This window comes from Plectropomus leopardus, chromosome 6 (assembly GCF_008729295.1).
Source record: "Plectropomus leopardus isolate mb chromosome 6, YSFRI_Pleo_2.0, whole genome shotgun sequence".
Lineage (NCBI taxonomy): Eukaryota > Metazoa > Chordata > Actinopteri > Perciformes > Serranidae > Plectropomus > Plectropomus leopardus.
The window spans coordinates 15,956,672-15,971,684 of NC_056468.1; the positions used below are offsets into that span (position 1 = coordinate 15,956,672).

The following is a 15,013-nucleotide window of genomic DNA, read 5'->3' on the forward strand; positions in this document are numbered from 1 at the left end:
TGAGAGGAAAAGTTGTGTCAATCTCCTATTTATGTTGGGGTGGGGGAGTTTTTTTGCTATAATTAAATGATGACTACAAGTTAGACAAATAGATTGATTTCCTGATAGGTCGGTCTATGTGTGAACGTAAAGCTTCAATGCCTCACTGTGAATATTTTTTTCATCTCCCTCTTTTACGCAGGTGACATTTACAAAGCGAAAGTTTGGCCTGATGAAGAAGGCGTATGAGCTGAGTGTGCTGTGTGACTGTGAGATTGCCCTGATCATCTTCAATAGCACCAACAAGCTGTTCCAGTACGCCAGCACAGACATGGACAAGGTCCTGCTTAAATACACTGAGTACAACGAGCCCCACGAGAGCAGGACCAACTCCGATATTGTGGAGGTAAGTTACAAGAAAATGCAGACGGCACACATGCACGCGCGCACAGATGCACGGGAGCACGCACGCTTGCACAGACACATGCAAACACACAGAAACGCACAAGCAGACAGATGGTTGCAGCATTTGTGACTCATTCAGCAACCCTTACTTCTCTCTTTTGGACTTTACACCGAACACAGTGTTAGAAATAATTGCTCCCAAAGTTTGTCAGTCTTCCCCAAGGGTTCATTCCCAATTTAAATCACATTTAAGGTATTTTAAGACTCACAGTATACAAATAATTTCAGCAAAATGTGTTTATTTAAATTGCCTCTTTGTGTTGTGTGTACTTTGTGACATAAAAGTGGTAGCCTGTCATTGATCTGGACCTTTCAGACTATCCCCCTGTGGTGTGCAAACCCCAACCCATGCCCTTGGTGTCATGTCACCACTGATGTGCCTCTTAGATGAGGATGTTGATCTCACTTGCTTTGGACACATGACGCTAGTGTGGCTCAAGGCGATGTTAACCAGCGCTGTTGGGGCAGCCAGTAGGCAGGTAGATAAAGCAGGAAATGACGCTGGCACCCTCCAGGATCCTTAAGCTCTCAACGTGAACCTGTTATGCAACATTCACACTGTAGCTCAGGCAAACCCGGTGGGCCACACACACACACACAGACCTGCATGTATTCATGCAGAGTTTATCCCGTTCTCTTGCACACACACATTTACACTCACACAGTGTTTGCAGATTAAGCTGCACCTGTCCCACAAAGTAATGTTGAATATAAAGTCGTTTTCAACTGTGTGAAAACATCACATACAGTTAAGAATGCATGACAAATAATAATCAATCCAACATGTATCATTTTGGCAGCTTAGAGGTCAAAGAAAACTTCAACTGTGTCCATATGTCTTTTGTTTTTATTGTGTAGCCTACACATGCTTACATTGTAATTCAACAGGCACCTAATGGCAACATAATGTTAATTTCTTAGACTGACTTGGTCCCTGTTCATTTGCATTACAAAAGTCATTGTAAGATCAGGATTTAAAAAGACCGAAAGGAAAAGTGGGGACCTGGCGAGATGTAATGCATGTTTACCCTTAACACATGTACCTATGGAGCTGGTTGGACAGTCTAACACAGGAGCGAACAGCATGGGACATGTTTTTATATCATATGGGTGTTGCTGGGCTTGTCGCCCGCCCACGGGTGGACAGGCCCACCGGGAACAGTCCTGTTATTCCAGATGGCACTCTGCACCTGACTACAAACCTTTTACATTTACACATTGATATCAAATGTCTTTTGCTTTGCAAGAAATTGACATTATTCCCATCCTTTATATAATTACCTCTCCCTGCATATCTTGTTTGGAGGTTAAAAAAAGCAGCATAAATAAATATGGTTTGCTGATGTCATTATTGCTTTTGTTCCATCACCTTTTTCGTTCAGTGCAGTCAGATATGTAGTGTGTTAATGTAGCTCATACATCAAGGGATGCAGCACTCAACATATGGCTTACTGTAGTTGCGAAAATAAAGAAGATTGACTGGGTGCATTATCACGGACAGTATTTAGAAGCACAAATAAATCCACAAGACACAGCATAACAGCTATTATTTTTCCAAGTGCAGTATGTGCTTTTATTCCCCCTCTATAATTCATATTATTGAGCCTTTTTTGAATTGGTAATGTGGCTGAGGCTATAACTTTGAAGCTTAGATTCTTTTTTAAATCAGTTTTGTCAAAGTTATAATATCATGTGCAACTCAAAAACATTAAATAATCAGTAAAGCTGTTTACATCTATGCAGTGTCCCCAAAGCTTATTCTGATTAAATGAATTGCCACAGTTTGTGCAAAATTAATCGTATCCAAGTATATCAGAAGGGATAAAAAGTAATCCTCTATGCATTATATCATTTACATTAACCCATTTAGCATCCGCTCATATCCCCAGTGTGCCTGTAAGCACAGATATCCTTTATGCACCAAGCCCTTCAGCCACTGTATAGTCAGTGAATTATCCTGCCCCAGCTGAACCCATGAAGAGAGTTGTCACATGTTTCAGCAAGTGCCTGTGACGAGAGCTCGCTGCTTTGAAGCTCTCTCTTTAACTGTGTCTCCATTAGAGAGCAGAGGATGGCTAACGTGTAAACAGCCGTGTCAGGGGAAGACGCTAAAGAGCCTAGTGGGGGAGAGTGCTGTGGAGCACTACCTACACTGTGATCCCTGGAGGACTCGGAGCGACTCACAGCGGGAGAAATCGATCTGAAGAGGCCTTCAGCCTTAGCTGCGGCGTGCTAACGGGATTGGCCACAGGGCTGACACTAGCACGTTTAGCATGGGTGGGAGGAGGGTGTGCGGCGACGGGGGCTGTCCGTGTCGGGGGGGGGGATTGGATCTCTCCCACCGAGCCTTGTGTGCTGCTGCTAGGCTACGTCACAGGTGCAGGAACGTGGGTGGGTTGTTGAGTTTGGGGGAGTGAAGCGGACTTCCTGTTGAGATGGCAGGATGATGAGGAGGAGGTCAAAAACAAGATGAAGGGCTGGATTTAGGGGTATAGATTAAACCTAGGTTCCCCCCACAGAGGCACAATAAGTCTTTTAAATATGACATCTGATATGTGACACGTTAAAAATTCAAATTTGTGGAAAGCTCTTGTCTTTAGAAGTACACAAACTGCACGCATCTCTCTTCCTCTGTTGCTGCTGCGCCTGAAGGTGTAGTGGGAGGAGAGGCAGAGGTAGGGGAGCGGAGCTCAGAGTGTGGGCGGCTGGCATAGAGGCCTGCTACATTAGCAATAAAGCTCTATGTAATTAGCATGTCTTTGGTTGATAATTAGCGTTGTTGAGAGAGTGGCACTGAGAGCGTTGCACAGCCTCTCTAGCTACAGCATGTTTACAAGAGGCTGGAGGGCTTTTTTCTACCGCTCCCTCGCTCTTTTTCTTCTTTTTTCATCCAGTTTTTCATTGAACATACATTATCTCTGAGATTTTTTTCTGCATTAGGTTGGATCTTTGTATGGGTCAATGAATGTGAGAGACCGAAATAGGGGGGGTTGAAAGAAATAGAGAGAGTGTAAGCGAGAGAGAGAAGAGTGGTAAAGAGGGTCTTGATGACTCACTTGAAAACAGTCTCAGCTGGGAATGACACTTCCACAAATATCTGTGAAAGCAAAAGACCAAGAAACCAAAGCTAACCCTCTTCGGAGCACAAGTGGTAAAACAAAAGAAGCATTGCTAATCAAAATGGCTACAAGTTGTTATTGTCACAATCAACAATGCATGACACCCAGAAACCTGTAATAATGACATAAAAACAGTGACAATTTGAAAAAAATGTAGGATTTTTAATGTTCTGAAAGCTTCCAGTCAATCCAAAGCCACATGTATTGTCATGAAGGATACAGTGATGTCTACAATGGCTGAGACTCCCCCAAGAGATCGTAATAAAACATGTACTACGCAGTGCTATCAGCTGTCACATAAACAAGTGGGGAGGTCCACTTAATTACTTGCTAATTGTTCAAAGAGACATGTAAGCTCATGGCTCTCGTAGCTTGATGAAAGCAAACACTAAGGCGGATCCTCCCATCATTGGATGTCCAAGCTGGGTCCAAATGTGTCGTCCTGGCAGGTCTACAGTACACTCCGAGCCTGGCTCCAGATAAAACAGTCAAACACGCAGATAGATTTCCTATACTTGCTGTCTGCCAGACCGGTTTCCTGGACATGCGAACAGTATTAGAGGAGAAACGGGAAGCCGTGTTGGGAAATGACAAGAGAATAGATCTATCTCTCCTTCTTCCTCTCTTTTTTATTTCTGCACAAGAACAATCACTTTCAGCTCTTATTGGTGATTTATAATGCCAGTATGGGGGTTGTTAATTGCAATAGCACATGAAAGAGTCCTTTCTTTCCCCTCCTGATGATTGCAGATCAAGCCCAAACCTAAGCGGTGCTGGCTGGGTCTTGCTGTGATTGAACGGCCCCAAATCCAACAACACACTTGGGCCGTGCCAAATCCCTGTTCCACAATGTGTTTGTTTTCGCCTCTGTTGAAACAAAGAACACAGGTTTGTGAAACAACTAAAGGGTTAGTGAGTGAGCTGTGATAGGGAGCTATATCCCCTCAATACCTGGACATACCTACGTGGAAGGAGACAAGGGTGCTTTGATATTTGCATGTGCTATATGTGCATATATTGTGCTCATATGCACATGAACCAAAGTGTGTTTGGCCCAATCGTGTGCTCGCAATGGCTGCACTGCATGGGTGTATGCGTGTGTACATACACGGTGACAATTGGCTCGAACCCTGCAGAGCTGACGGCATTGTGATGACCTCAGCCAGCACAGCACACTCTGATGCCATTGGCTCAACTATCACATGGAGTGGCACATGCCTCTTGGTGCTGTGCTGACCTGCCTGCCTGCCAGAGGAAGGGCCGTTGGCCAATCCCATTTCCAGCAGATTAACCTAATCTGCAAGTTCAGATCACCCTGTAATCTTAAACAGCAGCAGCAGGGACCTGCCTCACCACTCGTCCTTAACTCATTTCTATCCCGTCTTTTCTCCTTTCTCTCCCTCCGTCCTCACCTATACGGAACTATTGAATGAGAGAGGGGGAAGGGGAGGGACAGAGGGATGGATAAGTGCGAGAAGAGAAGGAGGGAGGGAAAGAGGGATGGAGGGAGGAAGGCTGGTAATTATTTCCAAAGGTCATTCTGTTAATGACTACCCGCTTGGCTAATGAGATTCAGCAAAGCTCCCTCACCATGTTTCACCCTGCGTATGTTTCACCCGTGTGCCGAGATGTGTGAGAAGCACAGGTGTGATTTCAGCCCAGTGACAGTCCAATGGAGGGAGGGAGGGAGGGAGTGAAAGTAAGGAGGGTAGGGGAGTCGAGGTGGAAATGAAGAAACATAAAGAGAAAGTAAATCACGTAGGTATGCTGGGAGATGGCAAAAAGAAAACGAGCGAATGCAGCATATAATTCACTGCATCCCTTGCACAATGTTTCAGCTGGCAATAAAACACAATTTTCCACACATTCTAAATACTACAGAGACTAATTTGGCACAATTCACTGTCATTCACCTCAAAAATTCCCTTCTTTATTAATTCAAGCGCCTTCTTTCCCTGCTTTCTCATAATATTCTCGCAAGTCAACAGGACATGTGATCTCCCTCTCTGAAGTGCCAGTGTGCTCATGTTCTGCCTTGCTCTTGTGAAAATATTTTCTAGCATGTGTGCTATTCTATGTGCTTATTTGGTTTCTAAACAGCATGGAGAACATTAGCCTTAAGGAGTTTTCTGTGTTGATCAGCCTCTCTGAATGACTTCTTCTCATGGCTCTCAAATACTGTATAATTACGCCTTCACTAATTTATCCTGTACGACTCTGACATGTGTCAGCATCCAAGAGAAATAAGGGAGTCATATCATATCTCCTGTCCCACAGTTGTCCACAGTAATTTTGTTTGGAGTCGTTTGGAGGTTTTTCAAATAGGGTACATGTGGTGCAACATGGGGTGGAGGTGAGGGGCGGGGTTGTCACAGCGATCACAGTGCCTCAGTGTTTACTAGTGACGAGGAGATCGGCAACATGGCTTGTTTTTCCTTGTGAGCTGAGGATTTAGGTCTGAAGCTGCTTTGACTGACTAAGTAAATTAACCTTGTGACATTGGAAAGCTAACAGTATCACAGTTTGTTAAAACAAAGACACTGATGACATTTTGTTTAAATGCTACAGCACATCTTCATAAAAGATAAGAGGCTAGTTAATATGGAGAATTACATGTTGAAGAGTGGGCGAGGGGAATTGTCAGTTACTTTCTACACACCTTACACGTAAATAACACTGGTAAAGTTGGCTCTAAAAGACAGACAAGCTCTGAGGTTGGTGGAAAAAATAAACAAGCTACCACATATGATGCACATGTGAAACATCTTTCCGCTGAATTCCACAAACTGCAGCGCGCCTTTGTCCTCCTCCTTTTCCTGTCTACACCCGTCTCTGTCCTCATCTGTGTGGACTAGAGATAGAAACTGTTTGTCGTAATGCATAGAAAAGGGTGGCGTGACAAAAAAACAAAACAACAAATATCCATGTTTTGTCTCTACACTTCCCTCACACTTCCACATAAAAGTGAGTTCTTTAGATGTTTAAAATGAAGTACCACCCCCAAAACAACCACCATCACGCTCTTTTATTTGATGTACTTATTTTTTCTAATAAATGGCTCAAAACGTGGTAGTGGTCTAAAAATAGTGTGTGGTGAAGCTAAAAATAGTTGCCTTGCTGGCGGTCCTTGCTGGGAGAGGGTAGAAGAATAGGCATGGAATTTCTCTCTCTCTCTCTCTCTCCCTCTCCCTCTCCCTCTCTCTCTCTCTCTCTCCCTCTCCCTCCCTCTCCCCCTCTCCCTGACCCCCCCCACCCCTCCCCCATTGTGTTTGAATCAGGGTGGATGGGGGTTGTTTTTGAAACAGAGGCGTGAGTAAGCAAAGTGTCAGAGTATTCATTCAGTCTCTGTCTCTCTTTCTGAAAACGGACCGTGAAGACTTGCCCTCGGCGACCACATGCATAAGACCATTGATCTGACACCCTGCTGTGCCTGTAAACATTTGATCCCTCTTATAAAGAAGTCTATTATTTAATTTACTGGTTTTCCTGCCCCCACACTTTACCAAACAGAGGCTTCCTGTCTGGGTGTTTTTGAAAAAGTTTCTAGAGAGTTATATTAACTTTGTCACTAAAATTAAGTGCATTCTAATCAGCCGGTCTACCTCTGATAAAACCCTAAGAAGTGTCACCCTCACACAAACGACTTAGTCTCCTCACACAGTCTGCTCTAAGTTTTGGGCTGGCACGCTAGAACACATCTGTCTGCGGCGCCAGGCTCAGACATAAAGAGAGCAAGTTTACTGAGTTCCTATTTTATAGACTATATTCCTCTTCCACTTCTTAAGAGTGGCTAAAAGCAAGATGACAGATAATGTATATGATCTACGGGCTCAGCATTTTATTCCACATCAGACACCCGCTGCCCAGAAAAGCAGAACCCCAGACAAGAAACTAAGTAGCACTTGGATCTCTGTAAGAGGTGTTTTTTAAGGTCAATATGCTGAAGCGGAAGTCTGAGGTACTCACACAACAACAAGAAGAGAGTTTTAAAAATAGACTGTTTGAAATGTGCCAATATGTGGTCCCTGTGGTGTGGAGCGGTGAAAAAGGCAGGCCACTTCTGAGGCCGCACTGCCAAAAGGCAAGGCTTTTCCACTACACAGCCCAAAACAATTCACGCCAGCCATTAAGATGAAATGATGCTGGACAGGGTGTGGAAACTCAAGGTCACTGTATAGAGGTCAAGCGGCTGGTCATTGTTACTCAAGGCCTCCCTCGGGCTCCCTTTTCCTGCTGTGGCACCACGCGATAAGAGACAGAGAGACAAAAGACGATAAGTGACGACTGCTCTGGACAGGGTGTGGAAACTCAAGGTCACTGTATAGAGGTCAAGCGGCTGGTCATTGTTACTCAAGGCCTCCCTCGGGCTCCCTTTTCCTGCTGTGGCACCACGCGATAAGAGACAGAGAGACAAAAGACGATAAGTGACGATTGGTGAGGGGACAGCAGGAGGGGGACTTAAAGTTTTACAAATTTGTCACTCTAGAAAAACTGGAGACATTTTACTATCTGAAATATTTAATGGCAGCCTTTATTAATAATGTCACAGCACAGTCACATAGTGATGTGTAAATTACCAGAATAAACTGCTCATATGGCGTCACAGTACATATAGCAAGTATGAGAGTGTTTCCCCCACATAATTTAGCCTCTGCGAATTGATTTTTATGTTGAATCAGAAATACATAAAGACACATTCTCATTTCTCTGATTTGAATAGAGCCGAATTATGCAACTGGAGCGTAGACAGGATGAAAGATGGGTAGGTTGAGGGTGCAGACATAAGTGCCCTCTTTATCCAGTTTCACTGAGCTGGCATTGTGTCTCATAATGTCTATCTGGGTAATTATACAGTGTAGTGACTAGTGTGAATGACCACTTTGTTCCCAGGGCCGGGATGCTGCTGTAGCAAACAGTGTTGGATTCTGACATGTGCTTAGTGTTTGTCTATTCCATATGGGAAACACTGCACCATCTGGTATTGTGCTGTGTACTGGCTAGCTAAGATTGTCTGTCTGTGAGTGGGCTCTCGTCTGCAGCGGGCTCTTCTTAAGGTTGATTTTAGCACATGCACCATCGCAATGCCACAGATTGGAGAAATGTGCAGGAGCCTTATCGCTCTCACTTACACTTAACGCTTTTCTCTAATTTTTGCTCCACTTCTCACTCCCCTTTTTAATGTTTAGCCAATCTAGGAATCCCTAGACAGCTAGTAATTACATACACAGTTAGCCAGCGTTATTACTGAACACACGACCACTTTGCCAGGGATGATGGATCCCAGGCGCCAGCCTTTGATTCTTGATTATAGTGCAGCAGGGCACCAGGAGTAAGGGGCTTCAAAGCCACCAAATCACTGAAAAGTCATTGATGCATAGTTTTTCAAACGTCGCCTCAACCAGTGCAAAGGGATGCACAGATGATGACTGAAAAAAAAAAAAAAAACAGGCAGGGACAGGCTGTGATTTGGGGGTCCCATTCCTCAGATTGGTAACCTACAAAATCAACCATCTTCTCCCCCAAATGCTTAGTCGCCCACACATACACACTCACACACACACCATGTAACCATCATCCATGGGCATGCCCCTCGACATGGTCCTGGCATGTTCAAACCACGCTTCATGAAACTGTGGCCTTCTTGCCTTTGGTCTGCCATCTGCTTCCAATAAGCTAAGCCAGCCTGATCCCTCTGATGTTCCCTCCACTCTGAAAAGCAGGGAGAAAGAAAGAGTGAGTGAGAGAGACAGAGAGAGTGAGTGAGGGGGAGAGACACAAAACGAGAGCAAGTAAGAATGAGCCAGACAGACAGGAAAAGAAATAGAAATAAGGAGAATGAGAGCACATCTCAAACATACTATTACCCCCATCTCTGCCGCCAGCAAGGCCACCCTGAGTGTGCTTATTGTGCAGTAGTGCTGGGGGGTCTTAATCCACAGCGGGTCCACTTCATGACCACCTCCATCTTGTTATTTGTGATGGGAAGGGACAATGTTTCTCCCCGCTGCCTCACCCCCACTGACACTGGGCCACATTGCTCTTTACCAATCTGTTCTGACAAATTGAGTTTGTCAATTGGTAAAAGCAAGGGAGCTCCCTGTTGTCCTGTAGTTTTCCTTTTTTGTCACCTTTTTAACCTAAAATATGATCTGAATCTCGGGTTTGTAAGTTAGTGTGACAGACCAGTTAAAGGAAATTTACTGTGTTTTTTGTTAAACCTGCTGTATTCTATTAAGACTTTTAAAAAAGCCTGTTTAATTATTGTAGCCCCTGTCTTTAGATTACATTTTCTTGCAGATTGTTTGGGATCCCCTAGATTGATATCAGTTTCAGTTTTCTTGTGCTGCGAAACCTAAGAAAATTGGTTTGTTTTCTTTTGAATAAAAAAAGCAAAAGGTGACAAGCAAATGCCCTGAAAATAGCTAGGGGGTATTTTTAGATATTATCAAAGAAAACAGACAAAAAAAGAGAAAAATGTCCTGTATTCATAAATTGAAAGTATATATTAAAATTGTGTTAAACAAAGAAAACTTGATTTAAAAAAATGTTATTATTAGTAGTGGTGGTAGAAGTAGTTGTATTATGAATAATAATATATATTAATATATATTATTATTGTTATTTCTTAGCACTTCCTTAAGGTCATTTTCTTGATTGTTTGGGGGTTTTTTAACTTTTCTTTTTGTTGCTGATTTTAAGGTAATTTTCTTGTAACCTTTTACTAATTTCTTGCCTCTTTTTTTGTCTATTTCTTTCTATTGCACATTGCCTTCTTCCCATGTTTTTGAAAGAAATCAAGCTAATTTGCTCAGGTTTTAAAGGGTGAAATTCCACTGGGTTTTACTTCTGGGTCCTAAACCACTTACTGAAAAGACTAGCACATACTGTAGTTGCACCCTGTGGTCACACTCATCCTACACACAGTCTCACACATTCTGACGACAGGTCTGCATAATTTGCATACTGTCATGTCTCTGATAGTCAGAGTGATCAATCTGTTCTCAGCCATTTTTAACATTGTGACAAACAGAGGCTGAGACCCTGCCAGGCAAAGCTGTTTATTCCAGTACGATTTTATTATATTTTAACAGCACAGCAAACATGATTAACCATAAGTGGCACAGTTATTAATGCTTTTATATTGTGCTCGTCTGTCAGCGACTTGTTTTCCACCGACTGCTAAAATATAGTGCAAAGCCATAAACTGCTGCATTTATTGGGGAAAACTCTTTGTGCTCTGCAACTATACTATCTTCTTTCATAAGTCTTGGTTTTGCTCACAATAGTATGTGTATTCTGAAGACCATACAGTGTTGGCAAAGATATAAAAGGCCTATTATAAGCTGGTTGTTTTTGTAGAGGGTTTTTTCACTGATGCTGTCAGCCATTGGGTTGAAGACATTGAGAAACATTCACTGGCCTGGCTGTCGCCAATAGCCATAAACACAATATTGAATGTGTCGTACCCCTCAGCCACTGCCAAGACTGCAGAGGGGAATGGTCAGCAACGAAGCTCTCTCCAAACACAACCCATAAACCAGCCTGAGTCTATCAGAAATAAAGATGTACCCATCAAGCCAACTATGTTTTGACTCGGCTTCTGTTGAGACGCGGAAGCGTTGCAGAAAACGAAGGGAAGGACAAAGGTAGAGAGACAGAGACAGACTGAGCAGCAGACTGAGACAGAAAGATGGGGGCAGAAAGATGGATAGAGGGATAGAGAGGGTGAGCAGGGTGGCAGAATGCCGAGCAGACGGATCCTGGTATGGCAGGAGCTCTGGGCAGGCGTCAGCTGTCCCTAGCAGACCCCCTGGGGCCACCCAGAATTCACACCCAAATACCCTCCACAGTTTTTCTCAAGAGCAACATGAAGTTATTACCCACACCCCAAACTATGAAATGAGTAAAAGGCTGGACTTTTTCCTGCAATTAAAACATCAGAGAACTGAAATCTTTGACAGATGTACTAACACAAAGCAACATACAATATGGATAATTTCCCTTGTAGCTCATGTCTGCTTCACTCAGATGATCACAATCTAGCCCAGGGTGCATCACCTTAACTTTCTCACTCCAGCCATCTAGCTTAGTCATTAATTCAAGGTCCACACATAAAATAGATAACCAAATATTCAGTTTTATTTCACAAAAGGTAAACAACACGTTGGCTTAGAACACAATGAAATAAATCATAATGCATGAATAAAAATAAAAGCTCTGTGGCAGAAACTGACTATTCTTCAAATAAAGTGTTTTTTTTTTTTTTTTTTAATTTGACACATTCACGGGTGACTTGAGGTCTTTTCAGAATGTAAACATTTTTGGACCACATCCCACCCGTCAAGAACCTCTGCTCTAGTCCACCTTAGCCCAGCCCAGTCTAGGCCAGCCTAGCTGAGGTTGCAGTGCTGAAGGGTACCGATGAGACGGGTGTCTAAATATGTAGGACGCTGTGTCTATGCTGCGCCTGCTTCACACAGGCCCTGTGACAAGTCGAGTCATGAGGGAGCATCATGAAGAAGGAGTTTAATTAGGAGCAAGCCTCCAAAGGGGCCACAGAGAAAGACACAGAGCCAAGCAAGCATACGCAGCTTTTTTCACAGTCTTTCCTCTACATCATACTTTTTCTCCTTCTCTCTCTTTCTCACATTTAATGTACTCACTTGCTATAGCATGCCCAGTGACACTGTAGTAGCTTTTTTCTCCTTCTTTCCCTTTTTCATCAGTCTTTCTCTCATATGAACTTAGTTCCACTTCATAGCATGCCCCCATTTGGTCATTTTTTTCCTGTTGTGTTCAGGTTCAGGTCCAGGTTACTTTATTTGTACCCGTAGGTAGATTTGTTCAGCAGTATAAAAAAAAGAAGAAGGCATCCATCCATACACATTTCAAAATTACAACACACACTGACGAAAATCAAAACCCAACAAACCATGAAAAAACCTGCTTAGATGCTTTGCTATCAATAGAAGATTAGGATAAGGTCAAAACTCACAGTATGACACTAAATAAATACATAAATATGTATTGTGTGGCAGTTTTACAGGAAATTTTATTTTATTTTGTGTCTTTTTTATTACAAAATAGGCTGCCCATCTGATAATTATAATAATTAAATATATAATTCAAGTAAATTAAATAGTGCTGAAAAATGTTCTAAACAGGCAATACAATTACTGTACACTTAAATATCGCCCTCTGAAAAGTTTTCATTTTATGCCAGTGGAATAAAATAATGAGCATTTCTTTATGGAACTGAAAATCACTGTTACTTGTGAAATTGAATAATTTTAATATGAGAACGATAATTCGGGTGAATATTGTGTGCATAGAATTCTTGGCACAAGTGAACTGCACCAAAGTGTTTTTGTTTAATCCTCATCCTATTAGCATATTCCCCAAAGACTCTATTTTCGTGCCAGCTCTTCACTCCTGTGTCTTTCAATATGAGGGGAGCAGCAACTTTTCCAATGATCATTATTCTCTCCGTCATTTTGAAATATGTGCGTTTGATATTTAGCAATGATGTCACTGAATAAGAGACTCCAAGCCTTGTTTGGAGCAGCAGTCGATAACTCTATGACGCGGTGTCATGAAATGCATAACAAATTCAGGCACAGATTAAGCAATGGGTTATTAGAGAAGGGGAAAATATATAGGATGACGAGAGTAGGCGGCGGTAAGGTGGTGAGCGCAAGTGTGAGAGGCCCTTCTATGGCTCTATGAGCGCTCTGACAGATCTTATTGGTTGTTGGGTTGTGTGTCAGCCTTTGGCAACAGGTGGGATGTCTTTAAACAGGTGGGCATAACTAGGATGAGCGGCATACCGTCCTTGTACCGCACCCTCAATGTGCTGAGCCCTGGTGGAAAACTAAGCCTGTGCCACATGCTTTAATGTCATATAACACTCCCGTCTTGGCTCCCTGCACCCAATCAACACCCAATGCAACCATTGCCCAGCCCCCCTGCCAGACCACCAGCTCAGTTTCCCCATTTGGGTGTCACCTTTACCCCAGCCTTCGTTCTCCTCTTCCAGCAATGCCCAACCACTATTCTTCCTAGAATGGAAGTGAATCTCTCATGCACTCTGTGCTGGCGGCGGTAGGTGGTGGAAATCTGTGCAAGTAGGAAGAAAAGTTGTTGTTGTTTTTTTTTTTTCTCTCGCATGCATTCTCTTGTGAACAGAAAAAGGCCAGTGGTTCAGCTCTTGTCAGTTCGATATGATGCATCGCCAAGTCCAGAACGAAACTACACAAAAGAAATAGCGAAAAGTTTTACATCTCACGCCTTTGCCAAAAAAGACAGCATGCTAAACCTCTGCAACCCCTTTGTTCTTTTGACTCATCCACCTCTGATAGAGCAAGAGTGCCTGATTCACTGTAGGTCTTTTAGAAGTCAGATCTCCTGCACCGCCTTGGTTGATTTGTTTGGTGTGATTTCCTGAAGACTGTCAAAGATGTGAGAGACGCTTTCAAATTCAGAATTCCAGATTTCCACTCTGGGGGCCAAGTGAGGATTCAGAGAGAGAGAAGGAGAGCCAGCAAATGTTGACACGCTTACAGTAGCTGCCTCGCCACGAGACGCCTCAGGAATCAAACAGTTATCACACACACAAAAGCAGCCCTCTAAGTTCACTAAAACCACACTCAAAACAGGCCTTTGTTTTGCTGACATGAGAGATGACTGGATTGTTATTTGTTTTCTAAGCAGGCAGATCGCTCCCTGTCACTTGTACTGCTGGTTGTGATGGAGTAGCTAGCACTCGTATCTCTTCTGTGAGTGAGTACTGACGGAGACAAACAAATGAGAGGAAGAAGTTCACTGAGATTAACTTATCTTAGCATCTATCTTCCTCCTTGCTCCTGCTCAGTCTCTCTTTCTCTTTTCTTGACGCTAACACCCACTCTTGCACACCCACACATGCACACACAAACACAGACTCATTCCCCTCTTTCCCTCCCTCCCACACACAGACACACACTCACACCAGCAGACTGGTGCGCACACGACAACATATACAGAGAGAGAGACACACACTTGATCAGCATCAAATACAGGGTGTGCTAAAGTAAATTTAATTACGTCTGTCTGATATGGAGCTTCAGATGAAAGTAGGAGAGCGCAGTGTGAAGCGACGACTGCACAGACAGGAGCAGGCCCGTGATATTCCTCCTGTAGACTAATCTCCCTTTATTAAAGCCAGGAGGAGAGAGGCAAGGGGGGAATATCACGCAGGGTGGAGAGGAGGGGGGGGTCTCTTTGATGAGATCTCTAACTGTCAGCTACTGTACTTTTCTTCTCTTCCGCTCTGTCTTTGCCTCTCACTTTACGAGGCAAATGAACACAGCACCTATCGGTACGAGCCTACTTGCTCAAGCAAACATACCCTCGTGCTATCACGCACAGTAATGTGCTCTGAAACTTATCCCTGTTGTTATGGTTGTCAACAA

The 15,013-nt window shown here is 43.3% G+C and overlaps 1 protein-coding gene across 9 annotated transcripts in view; it reads left to right on the forward strand.

The window, feature by feature from the left end:
• The window catches only part of mef2cb (myocyte enhancer factor 2cb), a 75,452-nt gene that overhangs the window by 42,678 nt on the left and 17,761 nt on the right, over nucleotides 1-15,013 (forward strand). For all 9 annotated transcript variants that reach the window (XM_042488927.1, XM_042488929.1, XM_042488932.1 and 6 more), the window contains one exon: nucleotides 182-385. In XM_042488927.1, coding sequence (XP_042344861.1) covers nucleotides 182-385 — 204 coding nt within the window. The remainder of the gene's footprint in view (nucleotides 1-181; nucleotides 386-15,013) is intronic.